Source organism: Triturus cristatus, chromosome 1_2 (assembly GCF_964204655.1).
Source record: "Triturus cristatus chromosome 1_2, aTriCri1.1, whole genome shotgun sequence".
Taxonomy (NCBI): domain Eukaryota; kingdom Metazoa; phylum Chordata; class Amphibia; order Caudata; family Salamandridae; genus Triturus; species Triturus cristatus.
In genome coordinates this window covers 761,497,122-761,524,412 of record NC_140580.1, presented here as the reverse complement: position 1 = coordinate 761,524,412, position 27,291 = coordinate 761,497,122, and the positions used below count along the sequence as shown (strand labels likewise).

At 44.2% G+C, this 27,291-nt stretch overlaps 1 protein-coding gene across 2 annotated transcripts in view; it reads right to left on the bottom strand.

The window, feature by feature from the left end:
• The window catches only part of ADK (adenosine kinase), a 615,496-nt gene extending 597,816 nt beyond the window's left edge, over positions 1-17,680 (bottom strand). Inside the window, exon 1 of one of the 2 annotated variants that reach the window (XM_085608730.1) lies at positions 16,891-17,680. In XM_085608730.1, the coding sequence (XP_085464856.1) occupies positions 16,891-16,964 (74 nt within the window). In that variant the 5' untranslated portion in view covers positions 16,965-17,680. The remainder of the gene's footprint in view (positions 1-16,890) is intronic. The other variant, XM_085608729.1, reaches the window with a different exon arrangement.
• Positions 17,681-27,291: the final 9,611 nt, after the last annotated feature.

The following is a 27,291-nucleotide window of genomic DNA, read 5'->3' as shown; positions in this document are numbered from 1 at the left end:
GCCCGTTGTACCAAGACCCACTCATTAGGTCTCGCGAGCCAAAGGCTCGAAGAGACATTTTATATGTGGGACTTTCAAAGTGCTACCCATAGTCTTTTGGCTGGCCTAAACCTTGAGTGCACGATAACATGCACGTGCACAGCTGCTCCTCTGCTCATTGCATTCCCCCCTCCCTTCTCACCCAGCCCTTTGATGCTCTGCTCCATTACTTTCACTTTCGCCGCTTTGACCCTTGCATTCCCCCCTCCCTTCTCACCCAGCCCTTTGATGCTCTGCTCGCATCTCCCTCCTCCCTGGGCGTGAAGGGAGACAGAGCCATCCTGCTTGATTAATGGCTTTGCATTCCCATGTGTTCCCGTAGTAAACATGCCCGAGGCCCCAGCCGAGCACAAGGCTCACGGAGACATTCTCTTTACCTTCGTTAGTCCCTTATCTCTATTTCCTTCAGAAGCTCCTGCTTTCCCTACCTTTCTGCCCAGCGATTTGCTTGTTATTTTTGGAGCTTTATATAGCGCAAACTAGACCCCACACATCGGGTATCAGAGCGCTTTACATGAGCACCAGTTTTGTTACAGATTGACACATTAATTTTTGTTACATCGTCCTTGCCGAGACTTGAACCCGGTTCCCCCGCTCCGAGGTCCACCGCTCTAACCCTAAGGCTACATGCTTATGTTAGCCCCATACAATCATTGGGGCACCCTATAGCAGCAACTCTATTAAGAGCACCCTTTTGTTACCCCTTCATTTTACCTGCACATTGTTTCCCAAAAGTTGTACCAATTGTAGGGAGCCTGAGGATGCGGGGAAACCATCAGCACAAATTAACAATTTCCAATGTCCATCCTCAACTTTCCTGCATCCCTTCAAGGTTCAGTCAACTTGTTTTAATTTGCGGCAGAGACGGCGGCGCCGAAGTGGTTACTTCGGAGAGTGCGTGCGGAGCCGTCCGGTTGGGCTAGTTGCGGATCGTGTAAAAGTTGTACCAATTGTAGGGAGCCTGAGGATGCGGGGAAACCATCAGCACAAATTAACAATTTCCAGTGTCCATCCTCAACTTTCCTGCATCCCTTCAAGGTTCAGTCAACTTGTTTTAATTTGCGGCAGAGACGGCGGCGCCGAAGTGGTTTCTTCGGAGACTGCGGGCGGAGCCGTCCGGTTGGGCTAGTTGCGGATCGTGTTGGTTTGTGTATCTCGAAGGCACCTCTCACCTACAGCAGCTTTGGGACGCACCGCCAGGAGCCCTGAGCCGCGAAACGACGCCCTAAACGTCTATTCGCTATGTCGGTTTATATGCAAATGTTTACGCGAGTGCCGTGGGTGATGCTGCCCTGGTAAGTTAAAGGAGCCACAGAGTTGCATGTACTCTTGTAAACACCCCACTCAAAGAGCGTTGTAGTTTATTAGGACGAGCGAGACTGAAAACGATCGCGACCAAATACATTCATCGTTCCACCACGCACTTTTCTCCTGTTAATCCTTTTGCTTTATGTTGGATTTTTGAGGATTGTCTGCCTGGCAGTGTGTTCGAAAAGCTGCATGCAGTTTGTATTGTGAAGAAAACTTTCCAAAAGTTAGAACATAGATACATTTTTTTGAGGGGAGAGCTTAGAGCTGAAATATCTATCTCGGCACTCTTTTCTAGTTTTAAGGCTATGTTTCACGGCCATTGCTGCTATAGACTGCCCGCCCTAGGTTTTTGCATAACACTAATGCGATTATGAGGGAGTTCGATGTCGTTAAGAACCAGGCGCGCAACACCCATTGGACTCAAAGGGCTTCAGCCCCCCCCCCCCCCCGTCATGTGTGGCAGCCCGGGATGAGACACCTTCCCGGGCAAAAAAGCAGCCGCACCCGAGCACTTCACAGGTCTTTAAAAGACCATTTGCATGTTAATGAGGCCTCGCTGTTGTTTCACCCCTTCTAGGAGCCCCTGCAGCTCCACTCTGCCTATTGCTTACAGTTCAGCCCCCCCCCGAAATTTTTGCTCAGCCCCCCCCCCCCCCGAAATTTGGCTCTAGTTACGCCTCTTTTAAGAACTAATTGGAACTTATTTCTGCTTGTTTGCAGTACATTGAACAATTTTCACAGCTCGGACGCTCTTATTTTTAAGTTCAACCAACTTTTTTGTTTACATTCGGACTGAACACGGCTCTCTTCGGGGTCCATTATTTTCCATGTGCTACTGGTGCCCACTGGATGCGTTTAAATAGCAATTTGTGTAACTTTATCGTCCCGGCCCTGGCACTTTTCACTTAACCCTGCCATCAGTCAGTCTACTGTATTGTAGAATTTGTGTAGCGCTTTCCTGCCCGTTGATATTCTCTGTGCGCTTTCTGTTAGGTGGAATGTGCAGCTCCTCCGCTTGTGTATGCACGGTAGAGTGTTTATTAGCACAGTTTATGTGGGAAGTATTTCGGTGACAAGCCTCGGGCCAGGAGACGTGCTCGAGACCTGATGCAACCGATCTCCGCAGCACAACTTTCTTGGGGGAACTCGAATCCCTTCCTTTCAGTTGTACATTATAACTTCATTCATATCTTTACCAGTAATGTTGGCATGTTATTGCGAATATTGTTAGGAATGTCACATTATCGGTCTGACAAACATTGATAATGTTGGGAATCGCAAAGAATGACTAAGATGTACTCCATAGGAGTGAGCAGAACCTCCAATAAGCATAAAGCAAACAGGAGGGCAGTATTGTACAGCAGCATTTGTATAGCGCTTACTCCCCGTATATGAGGCACTAAAGCGCTTAATTCGCCCTGATGTCAAGCTTCACCTATACCCGAGCCTCTACTGGGAGTGTTTTCTTGTCGTGTGTGATGACCACGAGGTGCACCTACAGTCTTATGGGATGCAGCGCCTGGAGGTGTGATGGGTGAGGGTTTGTGTGAGAGAGAGACACGCAAATTATAAGGACTCACCAGCTTAGCCATGGGGGCAGCGGGATGCTGTGGGCACGGTCACCAAAACCGGGGTTAAATCACAAAAGAGCCAACAATACATATGCCGGGCGGAGGGGTTGTTGAAGGAACAAAAGGACACCTGCGAGCTAAGGATGGGAATTGGTGACCTAACCAGAAGTCGTGTACCATTTTTCTTTATTTATTCAAGTGTTTTTTTTTTTTAAAGATGGGGATATTGTTAACTACTGAATACATACACCCCATGGTGTAGGGAGGAAGTGAAAGAGCAATTGAGACCTGAAACCCGAGCAGAAACTACACAAACTTTAGACCATTTATCTCTTACAGGCTGAGGTACAGATTGGCACAAAGGCAAAAAATTATGCCAGCGAGGTCCTCCCAGGACTGGAAACAAGCATCCTAGGACCGGTTTCGGGGTTTCACCCCTCTTCAGCCAGGATAGCTTGATTCCAGTGGCATGGAGCGCACGGGACCCACGTCTGGGCATACCCGTCCCACTCGGGGCGACAAATGCAACAAGCATTTGCAATGCAATAGGTCTCGCATTTACGCGAGTTTGAGCTGTTGGCATTGTAAATGATAATGCCTTTTATTTTTGTTCTAGTTTTAAAAACATAAATAAAAGGCTTTGTCATTTACAATGCCAATAGCTTAAACTCGCGTAAATGCGAGACCTATTGCATTGCAAATGCTTGTTTTTACTCCCATCCAAACACAGCGTATCAAACATACAAAGGCTCGAGCATCAGACACACAAAGTAGCAGTGCAGCACAAGAGACTCCTGTAGCACCCACAGTCTTATACTGGATTTTCTGCCCCAAGGAATGATATGCGCTTCCCACAACTCCCTTGGGAAAAAGTTACAGAACATCTAAGAATTAGGTTAATCTCCTCTCCCCCATCCTTGCACCCCCTACTCCGTTGCAGGGCGGGTAAAGAGGAAGGTATCTTTTGAAGTAGAGATCAGGATTCATGTTCAGAGTAGACACTACACTGCAAGGCAGCTAAATTCTGCAATTTTTTGGCTTGAGTGACCAAGAGGCCCTCTAGCTAAGTCAGAGCTTTTTGTGGCTTGCCCACCTAGACACATTCATTCTGGACTAGGGATCTCCAACCTTTTCTATGATGAGAGCTACTTATGATGAATAAAAAACATCCAGAGCTACTAAAAAAAAAAAATGAGCAGTGATACAATAGCGACCACTTCAGTCAGGATTCCATTAGTGCCCATTGCATGCAGGATTACTAGCAGGCACCACCAATAATGTAAATTAAATATATATATATATATATACATACACATACATATGCACACTTAACAATTTTAATGCCTCTACATGTCACAGCAATCATATATGCAATGCAAGCACGAATACGATCAGTAATAAGATTCCCCTATGCAGACATTTAAAATCAGTCAAAAAGAAAAAATTCTGAAAACATCAGCTTATCAGTTCTTAAAATATACTCATTGTACTGTTACATATATCCATTTAAATTTTGGAATTATATCTAATTCAACCAAGCAAACCCTTTTAATATTCTAGGTTGTGCTAAATATAGGGGAGCTACTCATGGGTAAATTGAGGGCTACCAGTACCACCCGAGGCACTTGTTGGGAGGACCCAGTTCTGGACAGAACCGTCATAATGTTACAGCACACATTAGAGGGCCTGGCAAAGTATTGCTTTGACAATCAACTTACTGTTTACACTTACCAAATAATACTGCCAAGTTGAACGTGCTCATGTTTGGTAGGAAAATATGTAAGAGGGCAAAAGGGTACATGAATAGGGAATGGACTGCAAAAGCCTCATTGTATAAGTAATTGGGATCCAGGACAGAGCAAGCCGTTTATCGCATTTAGCCTCACTGAAACCTAAAGCAAATTTCCTAGTACTCACTGTGGCACATCTTGCAAAGAATTTAACAGGGCCACTAGTAAAGCCATTTTTAGATGTGATCAAAGCGATATGTATACCCTCGTTATGGTACGGGTGTGAGGTTCTTCCTGTTAATTTAATGAAGTGCCTGAAGTTGGCCCACGATTCTTCAACCTTGCTTCTTTTACATCACAGACCCAGATCCGCCTGAAATTCCGTTTAATTAAGCAGACAGCAGTGCACGTTTTTGGCACAATAAGGCTCCAGTATTGTCAAAATGCTGAGCAATTTAATGGCTACATTGGGGCAGAAGTACAAAATGTGAGTAATAATACAATGAATGAACTTGATTAATGTATTTTAAGTGCCCTGGATTCATTAGAATTGCACTTAGCTTGGAAGAATTAAGTTACAGATTCAATTTGAATCTATTTTAAAAAAAGACAAGATTAAGAATCTGATGTTGAAGCCTGTTTCTCAGTAAAGCATGCAGGTTGAGTCTAAAATACATACATACCAGGCATTTTCAATCCTATCTGACCGAGGCAATGCCATTAAAAATCGAAAGAAAGCAAGCCAGGTTATGACTTGGTCTGTTTGATATAAGAGAGATCCATCAAGAATGCAAAAACACTAGGCACAACAAGAGCTGCAGGTTCTGTGGATACCATTTTAAAAGCTTAATGCACATACTATGTTTCTGCCCAAGATTTCGGGTGGAATGGAACCGTTTTCAAACCATCATTAATTAATTAATTTGGGAGTTAGAAAAATAATCTGATGCTGTAAGGTGTAGATTCGACATTCCAGATATGGAATTGGCTACATCCTTGAAAGTAGTAAAGGATAATAGCACCAGTTGTACAGCCAAAGCATACCAATCTTTTTTATAGAATTACAGCAGTTATGTGCCTAACAAACTTTTAAATTCTGTTCCAAGGGCCAGCATACACTGTTTGTGCGGCTTCTGGATTGTAATAAGCCATTAACTGTTGAATTACACTGTTTATATGCTTTAATGTTTTGGATTTAGTCGTAGGATCTATTGAGAGAACAAATGTTTGCTTGACCTTGTGATTTCTCGCATGTTACTACGTCTAGTGACATCTGCATTAGGCAGCTATGTCAAGCTGTCGCTTGTTTTAAATGTTTCATTATTTATGATGTTTAATATGTGTAATGATATTATTACACTCCGCCTATTGTATTTTTAAAGCTCACATTATGTGTTTGGTTTTGCAATGGTTTTTATTAAATAAGCAATCAAATGCATTAATTTGTCAATAACATTTTAAATTACATCTGCAGAGACAAAATATCCTCATAGCGGCATGGTTTTGTTACAGCTAAAGATACTACAGTTCACATACATATCACTCTATGGCTAACACATCAGGCGGAAACATTAAAAAGGCCCCACTCTTTACAACTATTATATACAGAAAGAGTATTTATACTAGCCTCTTGTGTGTAGTAGAACTATTCATGTTGAATCCCTTTTCATAATGCTCAGGTTTCCTTATATCCTACAAGAATAATTATTTTTCCCCGTGCAATGATAACTGTTTGTTTGAGTATTATCCCAATATTAAATAATTGGCAGCCTCCTGGCAGCATAGCTTTATCTCAGGTAAAGAAGACATAGTTCACACATATATCTCCTTTGTTAGTAGGTGAGATGGAGCACTTCAAAAAATCCTCTCCAAGAGTACAGCCCCACCCCCCCCGGAAATAGGTGATGGCATATCTCAATTTCAACTTAATCAGTTAACATATCTTCAGTGTACTTATCTCAGTTGAACGCTGCTAAACTTTGCCTGAGCTGCATACTTACTTGGTGACTTTGTCCACACAATATGGAGCTGCAGTGTAATTATGCCTCTTCGGAAGATGGTTAATCCTGCACTAGCTGAGGTACTGCAATTGAAACTGATCGGGGACCCTAAATGGGTCATCTTGCACTAAATGTTGACCTGGACTCCAATAAATTCAAATCGTCACTGCTGTGGCTGGAGATTCATATTGCTAAAAGGGATATTGCCAGGCACTTAAAAGATACCAACTACCCAGAAGGGTTGCAAAGTGCAATGGATTACTATATGTATCTAGAGAGAACGATGTATCGAGTTAGTGGTTGCCCATAAAAGAATTTTAAAATTGGAGTGAGAGGTGCCTATATCAGAGAATTTTGTTTTACTGCTGTATGTTTGGGTCCTAGTTTGTCGCTGATAACATTTAATGCTGCAGGGGAAGGGGATAATTGGCCTGGAAGCTCATCTTGTTGACCTGTAAGGTCCATAACCTGTGTAATGTGTGATGTCATCAAGAACGTCATAGTATGTTGATTCAAAAACCTTTGTTTTTTCTTCTTTTTCTACTTTTCTGGATAGAATCTAATAAAATGTTTCATTTGAATAATTCTACCCATAATAATTAAGTCCCTTGATCGGCTCTCAGGGCAGCTCTTATGCCTGATTTCTTGGAGTGCAGAAATAAGAGGATTGTAAAATTTAATCTTTAAGGGAACTGTATTTCCAAGGAGTTGTGTTCCATGAGAAAATATATTCAAATTCGAAATAGATTTACAGCAAACGTAGTGTCCGCACAATAAATGTCAAGAAATAATTTACATTGTAATAGGATTGATTCCTTCTTTATGATCCCTTTCACCTTTATTAAATGATGTTGCATTGTTGACGTTTGGCTTCTCATCTTATTTTCTGTATAAGCTGCAATCTGATAACATTAATGTTCCACCAAAAATTAAATAAGATATTGCAGGACTCCTACGTACACTGTGGGAGCCTGTGTCTAATCATGTGGTCACAGGTTCAAATCCCAGGAGGTCCACCCTGCCCTACATTCTTTTGATATCGATAAAACGCACGTCATTGTATTGACCAATTACAAACTCTTGCAGCTAAGACAAGCGCTTGATAGAAAAGTACTTAGCTGTGACCAGGTTAGGGTGGAAAACCCTGCAGTAAGACAGTGATCATTTCATTCTGTAAACTGTTTCTGCATCTGTGTATCATTGTCCACTGGTAGATGATGCAGGCTAGATATGCTGACTGGCACTAGGTCAGCTTAACAAGAACTACCAGCCCGTTTCATTCTGTTTGACCAATGATGTAAGCCTTTGCCCCCCCCCCATGCTCACTAAACCCTTAAACTACCTTCCCAACACTGAAAACTAACTGTTCACAGAGCTTCCTGCCCCACCCACCTCAACTTACTTCTCCAACTGCTTCACTGCCCACCGATTTACATCCCAAACGTAATTCATATCATCTTAGCCCCTCTGTCCTATGCCTTCTCTTAACAATGGTCACTATCATCCAACCTCCAACCACGCATGTCCCTTTCAGTTAAAGCAGGCACGCTAGCTGATGTGCCTCATGCTAGCCACCTTCTCTCATCACACCAGTCTTCACATTGCGTCCCACTCCGTGTCCCTTCAGCTGCTGGTGTTCCTGTTGGACCACCCCATCCTCCCCCTGCAGCTAAAGACTTTCACTTACCATTTTACCCAACTTGGTAATGCTATTGAGGTGTGCTCTCTGCATTACGAGTCTATTGACTCCCCAATACAAGCTCATTCGGTTTTCAACAAACTATAACATCAATTTGATCACCTTCTCCCGTCCCTCCCTGTCGTGATGCCTGCCACCACTGTCACCGAACACTTCAGGGCTACAAAATACACTGCACTCCTAGCTACAAGTTGTTTTACCTCATACAGCTCACCCCTCTCTCATCAAGGAGCTTGCCCACTCCCTCAGCTGTGTGAAATCCTTTACACCCTCAGAACCTTCAGTCCCTTGAGACAAGTTGCCATAGTCACAACCCCTCAACCTCCTCTCCCTTGCAGCTCATGGTGGTCACCTATCATGCCTCAATGTGTTATCTGGCCTTTGAACCTCGCTGATTGATTGATCCTAGTGCGCCATACACCAGTGCTTCTCGCACGCTCGCCTATGCTCCCCTTGGTGCCGTCTGTGCTCCATCAAACCACAAGAACCCTCCGCCTCAATTATTCATCAACTCACAACATCCTTCATCCATTCACTCTCTGTTCATCAGCACATCCAATTACATATTATCTACCCGCCGAACAATAAATCCAAATATTCACCATTCAAAGCAGTACTGTCCGTCCACTAACTACTCATCAGTCATCTATTCTGACCACTCTAGTTGTGGATACGACACACCTCTACAGGACTAAACCCAGGACTCTGATGAGCCTGCTAGAACTGGCCACAACACTCCAGATGTAGACAGTAGATTTAGAAAGAACAGCCAAGACATTAATGCACAGCGTTCTGGCCGCACTGAACTTCGCGGGCTGCATTGAGGAGAACTGTCGTTATGTAACATACAATAAAAATTGGAGCCCTCAAATACTTTTTGTGAGCGAGAACCTTCCATTACACACACACCTAGTGTTCTTTGGACAAAGATATACAAAAGGTATTGATGCCATCTTACGAGTGGTGCTGCAAGCCTTTAACAATAACTGGATGAACATTCACCTTGTAGTGAAAAGGATAGTGGTGTTGTTAACCAATGTAAGCACAATATAGGTGAAATTGAGCTTGGCAAGAAATTAGAGATTGATATCTGATACAGAGGATATACCAGAATCTGTGCACCAGCTGGCAGCGGTGCCCCAAGAAATCCTTCCACATTGAACTCTTTTGTACCCCTGCCACTTGTCAAAAAAGTTACGATTTTGGAAGGTTCTGAGGGAGGTGGTCAACATAAGGCTAATTCCACTAAAGCGTGCGTCGACCCAGTTGTATGCGCCCAGCCCACAACACGGTCATGGAGACCCAGAACATCTTTTCCCCCTTCTGACCAGGATGTGTATGTGCTCTAGGGTTGCTTGTTAGTATGAATGGTTTGATGGAGTATGATTATGGAGTTTGATTGTGTGGTGAATATATAGGCGTCCAGTGAAGAAGATTACATTGCATGTATAAAAGAATATAGAATTGTTTGTCCATCACTGAAATGTATAGGAAAACTATGGAAAAAATAATTTTTACTAATATGTATATCTGTTAAAAACTGTTTTGATATTACAAATTAAAAGTAGTATAAATTTCTAGAAAAATTAATAAATGTTTTGAGTAAAAGATGATGTTGAATACATAATGTCTCATAATATATATGGATAGCCAAGTGGATCAGATTTAGCCCGTAATTTAAAGAAATAGAGGTCAAGTGGGAGGTTTGTATGATATAACAGCCAAGACATGAAGACACAGTTATGTTTCAAAAGAGCCTTTCAGAACTACACATAGTACACCAGATAAGGCGTTACTTCAGAAGCATCCCCTGTACAGTTGTAGCACAATCTCACTTTTCTGCCGGCTTTAATCTCTCTCTCAACCACTGCACACCAACACTCCTTTACTCTTGCCTGTCTTATTGTATTGTTTACTCACTGCTAGGTTATCCTATATACTGATTGACTGATGCGCAGAAATCAAGAGAGGCTTGCTCTGCTGATGCATTTAATGTAATCGGGGCTGGGGCGTGGCACGCATATGTTTTAGAAAGCTGCTGTCAGTGCAGCAACTGTTCTAAACGAGAAAAGTCTGCACTGCTGCGGCACGTTCTATCTGTTTTGTATGCAAGGAAAAATGCACTGCTTCTGCCTGTGCTTTATCGCTTTACTGTTCTATACATTCGAAGAAACTGTGCACTGCTTCGGTGTCACCTGTGCTATACGGGTCTTTTGTGCTAGGGAAGTCTGCACTCATGCAATTCTTATGTATCAAAATATGGTCAAGAGTTTTCACTGTAAAAAAAAAAGCGATTGGTTTGGTCACTGTTTGTTGAGATAGCATGTCTTTCATTAAACTCTGACTAAGGGCCTGATAACTAGATCAGCGCCTGTGGTGGCAGTCCACCCGCCGTATTACAAGTATGGCAATTGGACTGCTGCTACTGCCGGGATCCTTGATCGCGTGGTGTTGGCGCAGTGGTCAATAGCCATAATATGCTTGGCGGTGCAGCTGCTGCACTGCCAAGCCTACTATGGGTTTGCTCACCACAACAGCTTTCATGGCAGTGAGCCCGCCATAAAAACTGTGGCGTGCTCAAACTGGTGCCTCAGGGCCATTGGGGTGCATGCAGGGGGGCACATGGTGTGCCACCCTGTCTGCATGCACGCCCAGTTCATCTACGGCATGGACTTAGCAGTCCATGCCATGCAGGAACTAGCTTTGGCGTTCCCCTTGCAGTGCCTTCCTTAGGCTCACCACCTGGGATCGCCAAAGCTCCTAATCTGGCATGCGGGGTCAGTAGGGCTTTGGCGGTGTGGCAGACACACCGTCAAAGTTGTAATCAGGCCCTGTGTCTTTTAAGCTAACTTTTACTAAGTCTTTTAAGCCATCTCATGTCAGTTTCCTTAGCCTCTCAGTGCACAATATCACATAAACCTTGAGATTTTAAAGAACAATTACTTTGTAACAAATCATCTGAATTTTTTTTATAGGCCTGCATGTGGAGCAAGGAAGACGCATGTAGACTCTTGTAAAAATAAAAAAATTAAAAAAATGTATAAAGCTCTTCTCTGCTATGATGCGGCTCCTATATAGTCAGGAGGTCATTGTGAGCATGTGGCTCAAAGATGGCTTTACAGGTAATCTGTGACTCAGACCAACCAATAATGTCTCCATCTCCTACCTCCCAATACGTTCACAGAGCCGCTTTCACAAAGACGTTCCGCAACTCTGTTTCTGCTCCCAGAGCTAATCTCTGGACTTCGAGCTTTGCAACTTACAACTCATCACTGATTCAAGGTAATACTAGTCAAGACACACCCTGGATTGATTTTCTTTGTTAACCATGGCAACTTTAGTTTCAAACGCTTTCCCAGACTTGGAGCTACCAACTCGCCATTCCATTCAACATCACACTACTGAAATATTGCAATCCCTTTCCACCTGAATACAAGACTGTGTGCATGTGTGTTTAAGTATCTGAACCAGGACATTTTGGAAACCATCCTAATCAAGTCAAAAACAGCACCTGAGACTTTCAGCTGCCTGGTCATGCCATCAACAGCTTTGTTTTGCTTAATAGCAGTCAAATAGGGAATGACAGCTAACTACCAAAACTATACTGAGACGTAGATACTAACCATCTACACAAAATATCTCACTGTGGCCTGCAGATCTAGTACAGGCAAACCCCACCAACGGGAAAAGCCTTGGAATCCTGTTAGATGTGGACTTAATGTTGGAACCCCAAGGAGATTCAGTACTAAAGCCCTAGATTAATATACATAGAATCCTGAAACGGATATTCGACACCTATGGTTTTCCCAAAGACCTCAAACTACAGCTACCCTTGTATTCTCTCTGATCTCAACTGCACAAACATCTTTTCCTGCAGGCACCGAAATTCATCACAAATTTCAATAGCTTCAAGACTCAACGGTCAGAATCCTCCTGCATCATATGGCCTGAATTCATGTTAGAAAACCCCATTGGCACTGCACTGGGAGCCAGTTTCACTTCAGAGATGACTAAAGTTTTTTCTGCAAAACTTAAACAAATCAATGTCCTCAATGCGGTTTCCTCTCCAATATTGTCCTACAAATTAAAGTACCATCCTTTAAATAAGTTATAAATGAGTGGTTGTTCCTTCTCAGTTCAAGCCAAAAATATTTGGTACTCTCTGCCACTCCACATAAAAACATAAAAAAACACCTCTTCTTCCGGAAGGCTATAAAAATGGCTTTTGCTTAAGACCACCGAGTTAACCTCAACTCTCTACAAAAAACCATTAAGTAATCTTTAACACAGCAGCCTAGGGCACAAAAAGCCACTCCAGACAACCACAAACAGATGTTTCCCAGCATATTTCTATCCCATGACAACCAAGCTATCTATATACTCGCACATAGAGCTTGGATTGAAACAAATGGATAGCACACACCTACCATACATTAGTTTGTTAATCATTAACTTAAATAAAATGCTGTGTGAAAAGCAATGTATTCCTTCTCAAAAACCTTTATAAAACTGGCACAAATATCAGAAGTGACTAGTTAATATTTACATGTACAGACCACATGTCAGATCTCAAACATGACAAGGAAATCTCCAAAATGGGCCACCCTGCAACCACATGCTCTTCTAACAAAATCTGCAGGTGCTATTGTTATCGTTCTAGATAGTTTAGTTGCTACAGTGCCACACAAGTAGCAGTTGAGCACTATACAGATGCTAGCTAACAAACATAATCCATTAATTCTGGGAACGATGATGAACAAATTCCTCCCTCACCTTGCCCAATCATGGACACAAGCTCCCCGCCACACATGTTTTCACTTGGCTTAAAACATTCGGCAAAATTCCTGCAACTATCCAACATTCCCTCAAAACAATAAGCAAGGTTGTGATCGCCTGTCAAGATCTGCTTAGTTAATAAACCTCTGTGGAGTCTTAACCTTCCCCATAGTCTAACTGGCATACACCTCTCATTAAGTAATCATGATGCTAATAACTGAATAAAGAGATAATCCTCAAAAACAATTGGCGACATGGGATAAGTAATTATCACTATGCTAGTTTAAAATGGATACAGGGTGAACAGACCACAAGCAGCCTGAGATGCTGCTTGTAGGTCACAACAGCAATATCACTGAAACAACGTTCATAACGTAAACAAATGCAAAAAGAACATTTGATGGACAGAATGCAGAACAAGGTCATACATTCATCCCAGTACTGAGATCTGGGTCTAAATCCATCGTTTTGTGTTGTGCTCAGCATGCCATTCCAGTTTGGACCCAGCCATATGTAAATCAGTCTTGACCCTGTGCCCAATGGGTACAGTCCAGCCGGAACTGCCAGGCCAGGTCCTCCCTGGACTGGAAACAAGCATTCTAGGACTGGTTTCAGGCTTTCAGCCCTCATCAGCCAGGATAGCTTGACTCCAGTGGCATGGAGAGCACGGGACCCACGTCTGGGCGTACCCATCCCACTCGAGTGACAAATGCAAAAAGAACATTAGATGGACAGAATGCAGAACAATGTCATACATTCACCCAGTTGAATGATGGTGGATTTAACCCAGATCTGTGACTGGGGGTGAGTGTTGAAAAAGTTTCAGCCCTCCGTCCATCATCTCCTTGTGTTTGCTTTGTTTGCCCTAAGTTGGCAGAGTATGCCCAGATGTGGGTCCCTTGCTCACTTTGCCACTGGATTCAAGCTAGCTTGGCTGAAAAGGGCTGTTAGCCCGAAACCGGTCCCAGGATGCTTGTTTCCGGTCCAGGGAAGACATGGCTTGGCAGTTCGGGCTGGACTGTTACCATGAGGCACAGGGTCAAGACTGATTTGCATATAGCTGTGTCTGAACTAGGGTGGCAAAGTGAGCTAAAGAATGATGATGGATTCAACCCAGATCTGTGACTGGGGGTGAGTGTTTGAAAAGTTTCAGCACTCCGTCCATCATCTCCTTGCGTTTGCTTCATAACGTAAACAACCAAGAGAATGGTAAAGCCCAGAAATTGGTTGCATTAAGGGGACTAGCTTCACAAAGAATGGGCAACTCCTTTGGATAGGGATGGGTGCCCTCTTGCCAACTCTATTGTATGGATATGATCATTGATGCTCAAGAGGATTTATAATGAGACACCATGCGCTACTCATTGGATTGAACCAGAGGTCCTCAAACCGTGGGGCTCATCCCCTGGTGGTCCATGGTTTTATTCCCGGGAAGGCACAAATACATCAGCAAGCTTTTGTTAATGAAGAGCGCCTCAAAGCGCGACCCATGCGTTTCCAGGCTGTCTACCTTTACATGTAGCATTTGAAACGTGTAAAAAAAAAAAAGTGAGGGAAGTGTAATACTGACTGCACTTGGGAAGGGCGAGTGGGGAAATGGGGGGGGTTCAAAGACGAGACAAAAAGAAAAAAATATTCTATATTTTATTCTTTTTTCACCTTCAGGTAAATGCATATAGAATAACATGCATCCACCTTAATGAAAAATATATGTAGGTTAGCTCTCAATCTCTCTCTTTGTTTCACAGCACGGGCGTTCTCCCCGCCGGCAGACACCTCAAGGTCAGCATTAAATGTTCAGAGCAGGTTATTTTTGTAAGCAGGCGAGACAAGGTGCTGACGGGAGGAGGCCAGTAGGGTTGTATTCGAGATATAGAAATCTGATCCTCTGGACCCTCATTGTAATGGCCCAAGAAGAAAAGCAGGAGATACAGTGATAGTGTCAAAGAAATGGCAAAAAAGAGAGGGCGCTATGTGGGGGCTCATTTTTTTGTTTACGAATGGTGAGACCACTTTTTCTGAGAGATGCTTCTGGGAAACAGGGCGAAATTTAGAGGGGCTACTTTTTTTTAATGGCTATTACAGACAGTGCAGCAGGTGCTATGGCACTAAGGTCAGGGGAGTAAGTTGCAACTGGGCCCTAGTAATGGCTGCCTTACTATGGAAAGCGGCATTAATGCACATTTTCCTTGGTAGCATTAGGGCCCAGGTCACTCTTGCTACGCACGGAACAGGTATTTAGTTACACAAAGCGGCAGAAAGCCTACTTTGAGCAATAGGCTTAGGATTGATGGTCCTGTGGAGTGGTCAGGATAAACAGCCTGCTTTGCGAAGCCTAGTCATCTTTGGTGCTGCAGCTGAAGATTGTAGCAGTTTTACTATACTTCGTGGAGTGCATTAGGAAACAGTGCATATCAGGGCCTCGTAGCAATGGTCCAAAGGAGCAGAACATTTAAGCAGACTAGACACCTTGGTTTGGGAATCAGAGAGATGGGAGAAGGATTGTGTAAGATAGGAGCCAATGTTGTTAAAGGATAAAGGAGACAGCTTGTTTTGCAAGGCAGTGGCTATCATTAGGGTAACAGGTGCAGCGGCACAGGGGCTCAGGGGTCTGAGGGGCACCACAATTATGAATGTGTTTCTTTAAAAAGCGAGCTTTGGGGGTTATTTTTCTTGCTAGCATTAGGGGCATATGGTACCTTTTCTACAAAACGTGGACGCGAGGCAATATGCAGGAGCTCATTTTTTTCAAAGCAGGACCTAGAGCCTTTTTCAAGATTGAAATGATGGTCAGGCATGATAGGGAAGGGGTGAAAGACGAAGAGATAGCCAGTGCCTAATTAGAGCCAGTGGCTTCCGGTGCTCAGCACCGGCACATAATCTTCATTACCGGCGCTTATAGTGCAAATTCTACCCAAAGGTATTGGAGTGCTTGTCATGAGCACCAGTTAAGAACACATTCATTTTTGGTAGGCACTGGGAGATTCAGTGATTTCCCCCGAATCACAGGATGTTGAGCCTTCGCCGAGACTCAAACTTGGTTCCCCGGTGCCAAAGTCAGCAACTCTGGCTGTTACGCCACACCCTCTCCCCACTTGTAGTGTTTCATGGTTAATAGTTGGTTCTGTTATAAGCGGCACTAATAGAAGCAACGGGTTGGTGCAAGCTGCCTCCTGACAAGAGATCTGGCACTTATTTTTTCACAAATTAACCACAGAGATAGTCTGCTTGTTAGGGCCACACCTATCTTTAGGGCAGGATGTGCAGTTGTGTTGAGGCCCAAGAGAGCAAGGGCTCACAGCACCCGGATTATGGATAGTACTGCTTTATGGGTTAATTTGTTTTTTGTTTAACATGTTTGCTCTTTTATAAGTCTCACATCTACTGTCGATTGTGAGCTACGGAAAAGCACACTTGAAATGACTGCATAATCCCAACATCCTACGATCAGCCCTGCCCCCTCCCCAAAATCCTTGCATTATTTTTTGGAGGGGGCGGAATAAAAAGCGTTTTAAGACCTCTGGTTTGGACTCGCGCGCGCTAAAGAGCAGTCCCACTCCTGGACAGCCTCAATGTCGCCAAGGACGCAGCCTTTCTCACTTGGAAATCAGGATTCTGTTCACATAAGATATTTTGGTCGAGTCCCTGGAAATTTCACACATGTGGATTCCAAGGTCTGTGGAGCACGCCGCCGGACCTCAACGCTCCCCAATCCCCTAGATGCATCAAAATTTGCATTCCGAGGCCGCCATTAAAGAACTTACCCGTCCTCCTTGGTCTTCTCCTTATCGTCCAGCTTTATCTTCTTGCACTGTGGCTCGTCTGCTGCCATCCTCATGGTTGGGTGTGTGTGCAGAAACTGCCCTGCACGAATAGCACTGGATCTGCTCCTCTCTACCTTTTTTTGCAGTTTCTCCCTGCTCTCTGGACTGTCTCTTCTTGCTACCTTTTCTCCACTGGCACTCTATTTTCGCTCTCCTCGTGCCTGTTGCTGTCTCTGGTACCGCCTCTTGCTGCTTCTTTCTTGTGTCTCCGCCCCTCACTGTTTCTTTTGCCCTGCTCACGTGTCTGTCCCTTTTGCTCGGTTTCTGCCTCTCTCACCGGCTCGCAATCCCTAGCACACTATGTTTGGGGAGCGTCCGTTCACTTCTTGACCCCCGTGTTGTTCCTCTCGTCATCGACTCTGGGCTCTCTGCGTCTGTTATCTCACTGTCGGTGGGGCGGTGTACGCGTCGTATTCTCTCTGTAGTCTTTTCTGTCGTTTTTTTTTCTTTGATTGTCCCCTTAGCTTTTAGACTTGTCCTGTATGTCCTTCTGTGGGATGTCTGGGTTAACTATTCACAGACTGCCCTCTCACCACCTATTCGTGCCCTCATCACTCAGACTAGGGCCGGTTTCCCCTCAAGTCCCAGTTTACATCCGTCTCTCTGTTTCCTAACCTGCTGAGCCTGTCCTATCTCCTAAAACCCCAGCCGCTTCACTACTCTGTCTCCTCTTTCCCGCCCTCTGCCCTTCTCCCCCTGCCCCTATCAGATCCCCCACAATCCCCCGCTCACTTCCCCTCCTCCCCCCCTCTCCTCCCCAGCTAAGCCAGGTCGCCGAGCAACCGGGGTCCTGAGTCGGGCTGCCCGGAGAGCCTGATGGAAGTGACTGTATTTTGCCATCAGATCAGACACGTGGGCAACGGAACGTAGTGGGTTTGGCAAGAGATACGCGTGTGATTTTGTGTTTCCAGCAGTTTCAAATAGCGCAGCAAGCCTACCAAGCGTGGTGTTCTTTATTCCATTTAATCGAGTACTTACAAGGAAGTGGGTATGAAAACAAAAGCATATGCCCAAATACTAGCAGGGGCTATGGCACTCCAAGCCCATGGTCGCCGCCGCCTATTTGTCCCTGTGCCAGAGAGGAAGGTTCGGTGTGTACCGCGTTCAGAATGTGCTCTGGGCGGGCTTCTGCTTTTAGCCAAGGACGCTGGATCCGAAGGGATATTATTTGACTTTAATCAAGGGCAGAGGACCTGCGAGGATTTTAAAGGGCGACTCCGGTTCAAGGACGAGCTTACGTTGGCTTCATTTAGCGTGGGAAGGGGTGTGGGAAAGCTCCAGAACCAGACGCGGGCACACGAAGATGGCGAGAAAATGTGGTATTCAAAATCAGACTTTTTAGTTTCAATAAATCTTCCAAGAATGTTCATGTTTAGAGCCAAAAGAAGCGGTGTTATGCTCCGAAACCTGATGTACCACTATGACCATATACATCACAGTGGTGACGACTGACGAGGGTAAAGCTAAAGTTTGTCTCTGGGAGCGGGGAGGTCCAGCTGAGCTTGTTACACGGCGCTTGTTAATTCTGTGTATGTGTGTGTGCGGGAAACTCATTTTTGGTCTCTGGTGCCACATGGTGCATTCCTAGTGGTAGCGTACGTGCGTCTAAGCTGGTGCGAGACATGTATCAGCGTGGCTTCTCATCCATCCGTGACACACCACCCCGCAGCAGCTTCAAAACAGGTTAATGGGGCTGACCGGGCCATCGGGGAATTATGTGGGTAGGGCGCATTAGATTTCAGATTTCAAAGTCTGTGAGTTGTAGGAGACTGAAGTTAGCTTCTTATTCGGCCCGCATCTTATTTGCTGGTTAAAGTTAGCATCTTATTTGGACAGCATTTTATTTGCAGGCAACATATGATATAAAATACAACCATAAATAGGTCAGCTAACTCCATTCTGTGGGACTCCGCATTGCCATTCAGCGAATAATTTTCAAATACAACACATACCAGTATTACATCTATTAGGATTTAGTTTGACACAAGCAACCTTTCCAACAAAACATGGGACAACTTTGCCACCATCAAAATTCATAGTAATTTTAAGCAATTGAGCACACCTTTACAATACCTGTAAGTTGTCTGAGCTGATCATAATTTGTAGCACCATACGGATCGCCTTGACCCCTAGACATCCCTAAGTAGTTATATTCTAATAAGTAATAATACTTTCCCTATTGTAAATTCACATTTGATCACATGTATTTTGACCACAATACACCCCCCTACGGACTTATACTGAACCAAGCAATGCTACCACCTCTGCCCACTGTGCCACCCTCAAGCCAATGCATTCCTCTGGAGTTATAGACGAATAATTAACCATCCTTTCTCCCATCAAGATCAACTTGGCTCATCAATGTTCATATTGATCCTAACAAAGGGAGCTCCCGTCTACACTACCTATATGTAAATTGCCTGAGCCGAGCAAAATTTGCACAACAGATGGCACCAAACTGGTTGCACTCTCCTCAATGCATTTCTATTGATTTACATCCGAATAAGTAATTATGGTTCTCTTATCCGAAAAACATATTGGCTCACAAATATGTATTTTGTTGTTGAAACACACCACATCCCCTACTAGGTCCATAAGGATTTAGCCTGAGCCAAGCAACATTTCGACCAAAACATTGGCACACTGTGCCACACCCCATCCAATACATTCCTATAGATCAATAAGCAAATAAGAAACCATCCTCTCTCCCATGAAGATCAACTTGGTTCACCAATTTTCATATTGATCCTAATAAAGGAGTTTCCCATCTACACCTCTGATATGTAAATTGCCTGAGCTGAGCAAAATTTGTCACAACAGATGGCACCAAACTGGGTGGCCTCACCTCAACGTGTTTCTATGCAGTTATGTCTGAAAAGACAATTGCAGTAACATTATAGGAAAATCACATTGGCTCACAAATGTGATTTTTTTTCTTCCCCCCAAGCATACCACTTCTGCCTATGAGATCCATAAGGATTTAGTTTGAGCCAAGCAATATTTCCACCAAAACATGGACCCATTGTGCCACCCACCAGCCGAAACATTCCAATAGAGCTATACGCGAATGAGAAACCATCCTTTCTCCCACAAAGATCGAATTGGCTCACCAATTTTCATAGTGTTCCTATTCAATGAAGCTCTCCCCTCTACACATCTGATATGTAACTTGCCTGAGTCGAGCAGAATTTGTCACAACAGGTGGCACCAAACTGGTTGCCCTCACCTCAATGCATTGCTATATAGTTACATTCAAATTAGTAATTGTGGTTCTCTTACAAGAGAAACCCATTGGCTCACAAATATATATTCTGTTTTTCAAACATACCACATCTCCCTACAAGCTCCGTAAAGATTTAACCTGAGCCAAGCCTCCACCTGTGCCACTTTCAAGCCAATGCGTTCCTATGGAGTTATAGACTAATAAGTAACCATCCCTTCTCCCATGAAGATAAACTTGGCTCACCCATTTTCATACTGATGCTAATAAAGAGAGCACCCCTCTACACTACCTATATGTCAATTCTCTGAGCCGAGCAAAATTTCTTACAACAGGTGGCACCAAACGGGGTGCCCTCACCTCAACGTGTTTCTATGCAGTTATGTTTGAATAGGCCATTGCAGTTCCCTTATAGGAACATCACATTGGCTCACAAATATGTTTTTTTTTCAAGCACACTACATCCCTCTCTATGATCCATAAGTATTTAGCCTGAGCCAAGCAACATTTCCACCACAACATGGGCCGACTGTGCCACCCACCAGCCAATACATTCCTATAGAGGTATATGCGAAAAATAAACCATCCTTTCTCCCATAAAGATCAACATGGCTCACCCATTTTCATACTGATCGTAATAAAGAGAGCACCCCTCTACACTACCTATATGTCAATTCCCTATGCCGAGCAAAATTTCTCACAACAGGTGGCACCAAACGGGGAGCCCTCACCTCAGTGTTTTCATACGCAGTTATGTCTGAATAGGCAATTGCAGTTCCCTTATAGGAAAAACACATTGGCTCACAAACTTGTATTTTGATTTTCAGCACACCACTTCTGCCTATAAGATCCATAAGGATTCAGCCTGAGACAAGCAATATTTCCACCAAAACGTGGGCCAACTGTACCATCCACCAGCCAATACATTTCTAAAGCGCTATATGGAATGAGAAGCCATCCTTTCTCCAATGAAGATCAACTTGGTTCACCAATTTTCATAGTGTTCCTAATTAAGGAAGCTCCCCTCTACACGTCTAATAAAATATAAATTGCCGGCGCCAAGTTAATTTGTCACAACAGGTGGCACCAAACTGGTTGCCCTCACCTCAATGCATTCCTATCTAGTTACATGCAAATTAGAAATTGTGGTTCTCCTATAGGAAAAACACACCGGCTCGCAAATATATATTTTGTTTTTCAAACATACCACATCCCCCTACAAGCTCCGTAAGGATCAAGCCTGAGCAAAGCAACTTTTCCCACTGTGCCACTTTCAATCCAATGCGTTCCTACAGAGTTATAGACAAATAAGTAACCATCCCTTCTCCCATGAAGATCAACTTGACTCATCCATTTTCATACTGATCCTAATAAAGACAGCACCCTTTTACACTACCTATATGTCAATTCCCTGAGCCGAGCAACATTTCTTACAACAGGTGGCACCAAACTGGGTGGCCTCACCTCAACGTGTTTCTATGCAGTTATGTCTGAAAAGACAATTGCAGTAACATTATAGGAAAATCACATTGGCTCACAAATGTGATTTTTTTTCTTCCCCCCAAGCATACCACTTCTGCCTATGAGATCCATAAGGATTTAGTTTGAGCCAAGCAATATTTCCACCAAAACATGGACCCATTGTGCCACCCACCAGCCGAAACATTCCAATAGAGCTATACGCGAATGAGAAACCATCCTTTCTCCCACAAAGATCGAATTGGCTCACCAATTTTCATAGTGTTCCTATTCAATGAAGCTCTCCCCTCTACACATCTGATATGTAACTTGCCTGAGTCGAGCAGAATTTGTCACAACAGGTGGCACCAAACTGGTTGCCCTCACCTCAATGCATTGCTATATAGTTACATTCAAATTAGTAATTGTGGTTCTCTTACAAGAGAAACCCATTGGCTCACAAATATATATTCTGTTTTTCAAACATACCACATCTCCCTACAAGCTCCGTAAAGATTTAACCTGAGCCAAGCCTCCACCTGTGCCACTTTCAAGCCAATGCGTTCCTATGGAGTTATAGACTAATAAGTAACCATCCCTTCTCCCATGAAGATCAACTTGGCTCACCCATTTTCATACTGATGCTAATAAAGAGAGCACCCCTCTACACTACCTATATGTCAATTCTCTGAGCCGAGCAAAATTTCTTACAACAGGTGGCACCAAACGGGGTGCCCTCACCTCAACGTGTTTCTATGCAGTTATGTTTGAATAGGCCATTGCAGTTCCCTTATAGGAACATCACATTGGCTCACAAATATGTTTTTTTTTCAAGCACACTACATCCCTCTCTATGATCCATAAGTATTTAGCCTGAGCCAAGCAACATTTCCACCACAACATGGGCCGACTGTGCCACCCACCAGCCAATACATTCCTATAGAGGTATATGCGAAAAATAAACCATCCTTTCTCCCATAAAGATCAACATGGCTCACCCATTTTCATACTGATCGTAATAAAGAGAGCACCCCTCTACACTACCTATATGTCAATTCCCTATGCCGAGCAAAATTTCTCACAACAGGTGGCACCAAACGGGGAGCCCTCACCTCAGTGTTTTCATACGCAGTTATGTCTGAATAGGCAATTGCAGTTCCCTTATAGGAAAAACACATTGGCTCACAAACTTGTATTTTGATTTTCAGCACACCACTTCTGCCTATAAGATCCATAAGGATTCAGCCTGAGACAAGCAATATTTCCACCAAAACGTGGGCCAACTGTACCATCCACCAGCCAATACATTTCTAAAAAGCTATATGGAATGAGAAGCCCTCCTTTCTCCAATGAAGATCAACTTGGTTCACCAATTTTCATAGTGTTCCTAATTAAGGAAGCTCCCTTCTACACGTCTAATAAAATATAAATTGCCGGCGCCAAGTTAATTTGTCACAACAGGTGGCACCAAACTGGTTGCCCTCACCTCAATGCATTCCTATCTAGTTACATGCAAATTAGAAATTGTGGTTCTCCTATAGGAAAAACACACCGGCTCGCAAATATATATTTTGTTTTTCAAACATACCACATCCCCCTACAAGCTCCGTAAGGATCAAGCCTGAGCAAAGCAACTTTTCCCACTGTGCCACTTTCAATCCAATGCGTTCCTACAGAGTTATAGACAAATAAGTAACCATCCCTTCTCCCATGAAGATCAACTTGACTCATCCATTTTCATACTGATCCTAATAAAGACAGCACCCTTTTACACTACCTATATGTCAATTCCCTGAGCCGAGCAACATTTCTTACAACAGGTGGCACCAAACAGGGTGCCCTCACCTCAGCGTGTTTCTATGCAGTTATGTCTGAATAGGCCATTGCAGTTCCCTTATAGGAACATCACATTGGCTCACAAATATGTTTTTTTTTCAAGCACACTACATCCCTCTCTACGATCCATAAGTATTTAACCTGAGCCAAGCAACATTTCCACCACAACATGGGCCCCCTGTGCCACTCATCAGCCAATACATTCCTATAGAGGTATATGCAGATAAGAAACCATTCTTTCTCCCATGAAGATCAACTTGGCTCACCAATTTTCATACTGATCCTAATAAAGAGCAGTGGTCGCTGCTTTACGAAACAACCAACTTGTGCGACTTCCCTTCTCCCCGAGACCCCACCTCTTTCCGTGGGCGTGCGCTCAACCTCCTAGACTCCCTCCCTTTAGGGCGGACCTACCATCATGTTCTGAAGGAGCTGACCCCTGGATTTCTTGGTTGCACGCTGCTAGAGGGAAGGCGCTGAAGACGGGACTGCGAGGACCAGCAGTCCCGTGATTGTTAACAGCTGTGTTCTCTTCCTGCCTTACTCCCGGAAGCTACAAAACTCCTCACGGCCCCCGCTTCGCGGGAGCCGTTCGCAGAGGGAGTTTTATTTGCCGTTTTAAAACTGCTGCTGCATTTTATTGTTCACTCTCTGTAGCTGACCCCTGGATTTCTTGGTTGCACGCTGCTAGAGGGAAGGCGCTGAAGACGGGACTGCGAGGACCAGCAGTCCCGTGATTGTTAACAGCTGTGTTCTCTTCCTGCCTTACTCCCGGAAGCTACAAAACTCCTCACGGCCCACGCTTCGCGGGAGCCGTTCGCAGAGGGAGTTTTATTTGCCGTTTTAAAACTGCTGCTGCATTTTATTGTTCACTCTCTGTAGCTGACCCCTGGATTTCTTGGTTGCACGCTGCTAGAGGGAAGGCGCTGAAGACGGGACTGTGATGACCAGCAGTCCCGTGATTGTTAACAGCTGTGTTCTCTTCCTGCCTTACTCCCGGAAGCTACAAAACTCCTCACGGCCCCCGCTTCGCGGGACGCACGCCAGGCGTAGCCCGGGCCAAGGGCGGGCCCGTCTGAGCCCGTCCGAGTGCGGCTGAGGACGGGACGGGGCCATTATCCTCCATCCTGTGGCTAACAGCTCGTGAGGTGAGGTGTTGTCATTGTTATTGTTATTGTTAGCGTCGCTGTGTGCTAGCCCGTTACGGCATAGGCAGTCACCCAGGCATCCATCACTCATTGTTCTCTATTCGACTGTTCTAATGGAAATGGCCGCTACAGGACCGAGGAAGGGGCGAAAGTCACTCAACGGGGCAGGAGTGGCGGGCTCTTGGGATAATTTTTTAATTAGGGCTTCATCAGTGTTACAGAAAGAAATTGAGCTGACTGAAAAAAGGCTGTCTATTGAACAAGAACTGGAAAAACGCTCTTCATTGGGAGCTTATGCACGGGCAAAGTCCCCTGTTTTATCTTCTACTTCTTCTACAATCAGCCAAAATAACCCAGCCTCAGATCTTATCCTTGTTGCCCCTGAAGGAGAAGCAAACTCATGTTCAGCCATTGATTATAGCCCGCCCAGCCCTAAGGAACAGGGGGCCCTCTCCTCTATAGACTCTTCCACTTTAATTCATAATGCGGGAACCACGCGATCCGGGCTGCCAATCCGATTGTTACCAGATAAAAATGTGGAAGCAAATGGGCGGTCGACAGAACTGGTTGTCAGACGAAAACGAGCAGGCACGGCCATGATGAATAAGAAAATGAAAGTTAAAAAACGGGCACTCGAGGGGAATATTGATTCTGTGGCCAATTCGGATAAGCAATATAGAGAGTCCACAGCTCATTCTACAGCCCATGGTACAGAGGACCCAATTCCGCAAGAGCATAGAAGAGACTTTTGGGCCAAAATGGAGCAGTTATTTACAGCGACCTGCCTCCCGATACATGATAGATTGGACTCTATTGAAAAGAGACTTTCAAAATTGGAACTCATGAATGCTTCATTGATCGGGGAAAAGGGGATCGGGGTTGGAAGGGGCTATATGGAGGGTACAGGGCCATTGGCCAAAGAATCAAATGGTCTTGAATGTCCCAACCCAGACTTAGTAAATAAAGTGATAGATTTGACTGGCCAATCAATCTTATTGGGAAGCAAAGTGGGACCTGCTGACCAACTGATACATAATGTGCCAATTACATCGGTACCTTTGGGGGATCTAAGGGGAAAGGTGGACCATGTTCCTGCTAAAGTAGTATCTGAGATTGAGAGCCTTAATAACATTCTCCCTAAAACAACCCCACTTAAGTCTGTCTCTGCACCTAAGTCTGTGTTGCCTTGTTTGGACTTGCCCCCAGAGTCTATTCCCTATGTAGTGGTCCTTGTAGGGGTTCCTACTCTGAATTACGGAAAAAGGGAATCATTTAGTGATCCTAAAAACAAGTGCATTCACTGGTTAAATTGTAATAAACCCCTTCCTGTTCAGAATAGAAGTGAACTCCTATTTGCAAGACGTGTAGATTGGGTGGGCTCTAGGGCTAAGGATAAACAGGGTGACTGTGTTGTAATTAATTTTAGGGATTATAGAACAGTGAAGCATATTTGCACAATGGAGCAATGTAGATTTGAATCTGCAATACAGGCCCTCCCTCTTACTTATTTCTACCCAAGGGCCCTTAGCAATGGGTCTGAAACCTCCCTGAGAGGTTGGGTGGCTCGACCACAAAATGACTTGGAGGGTTGTATTCCGCATCGTGGTAACATTGACCCTATTAATAAGCAATTCTGTCCGCTCCCTCTCGAAGCCTTCCATCATGCTAATAGATTTAGTGTTCTGGATCTAGTCGATTGACGTTTAGAACCCAATAAACTACTCCCTATGGTTGGGGACTATATAGGCCCACAGAACATCAAGGAAGGTACTGATAAGTTGAGTCAAAATCTTCTCAATCAGGGGCCAACAGAAGCATCACCAATTACAAATGATATAGTATGTCCATTCAGGAAAAACCAAAGGAGTAGGATCCTAGTACCACCAATTATACCAGCGTTGGGTTGGCTTTAGAAGGGGAGTGTTGGGGGAAGTACTGGTAGTGTCATTATCTCTCCTGATGTTAATAGGCATGCCAGTGTTCTGACTTCCACCACAGGGAAGCCAAATGCGAATATTAATATACTTTCCTGGAATGTGGCAGGTTTAAAAAACAAATTGATCTGTGAAGAATGGGGCAAGTTTATAGATACTTTTGATATCTGCATAATGCAAGAGACATGGGCTATGATTGATCTCCAGCGGACTGGCTTTGTGTCCTATAACATACATGCAATAGCTAGTGGCAGGGGAAGACCCTCAGGGGGTTTAAGTATCTGGGTGGCTCTGCACTTGGGAGTTACAGCTAGACAGCTTCAAACTAGTTCACATGATATTCAATGCGTCTTACTGGGCCTCCCAGGGAATAAACATCTAGCGTTATTAAATGTTTATTCTAGACCATCTCTGAGTGGCCAGGAGTCTAGGGTTATTACGCAGTTGAATGATTACATTGAGACCCTAGACCCGGAGTACTCTGTGATAGTAGGTGGCGATGATTTTAACTGCCAGTATGAGCCATTGAGTATGTTGGATCTAGATGGTCCGATTGCGGAAAATTTGCATTGGAACATCTCTGAGCCTTTGATCCCAGTGGTCAAAGCTTGCACACCATTGATTTTGCAGATCTTTGTTCTTACTCTTTCCCTGTCCCTGAGGTCTTGTAATGGTAGATTTAATTCTGACAGACCCGGTCATGCCACGTTCAATAGAGTGGGGCATACCTCTATTCTAGATTATA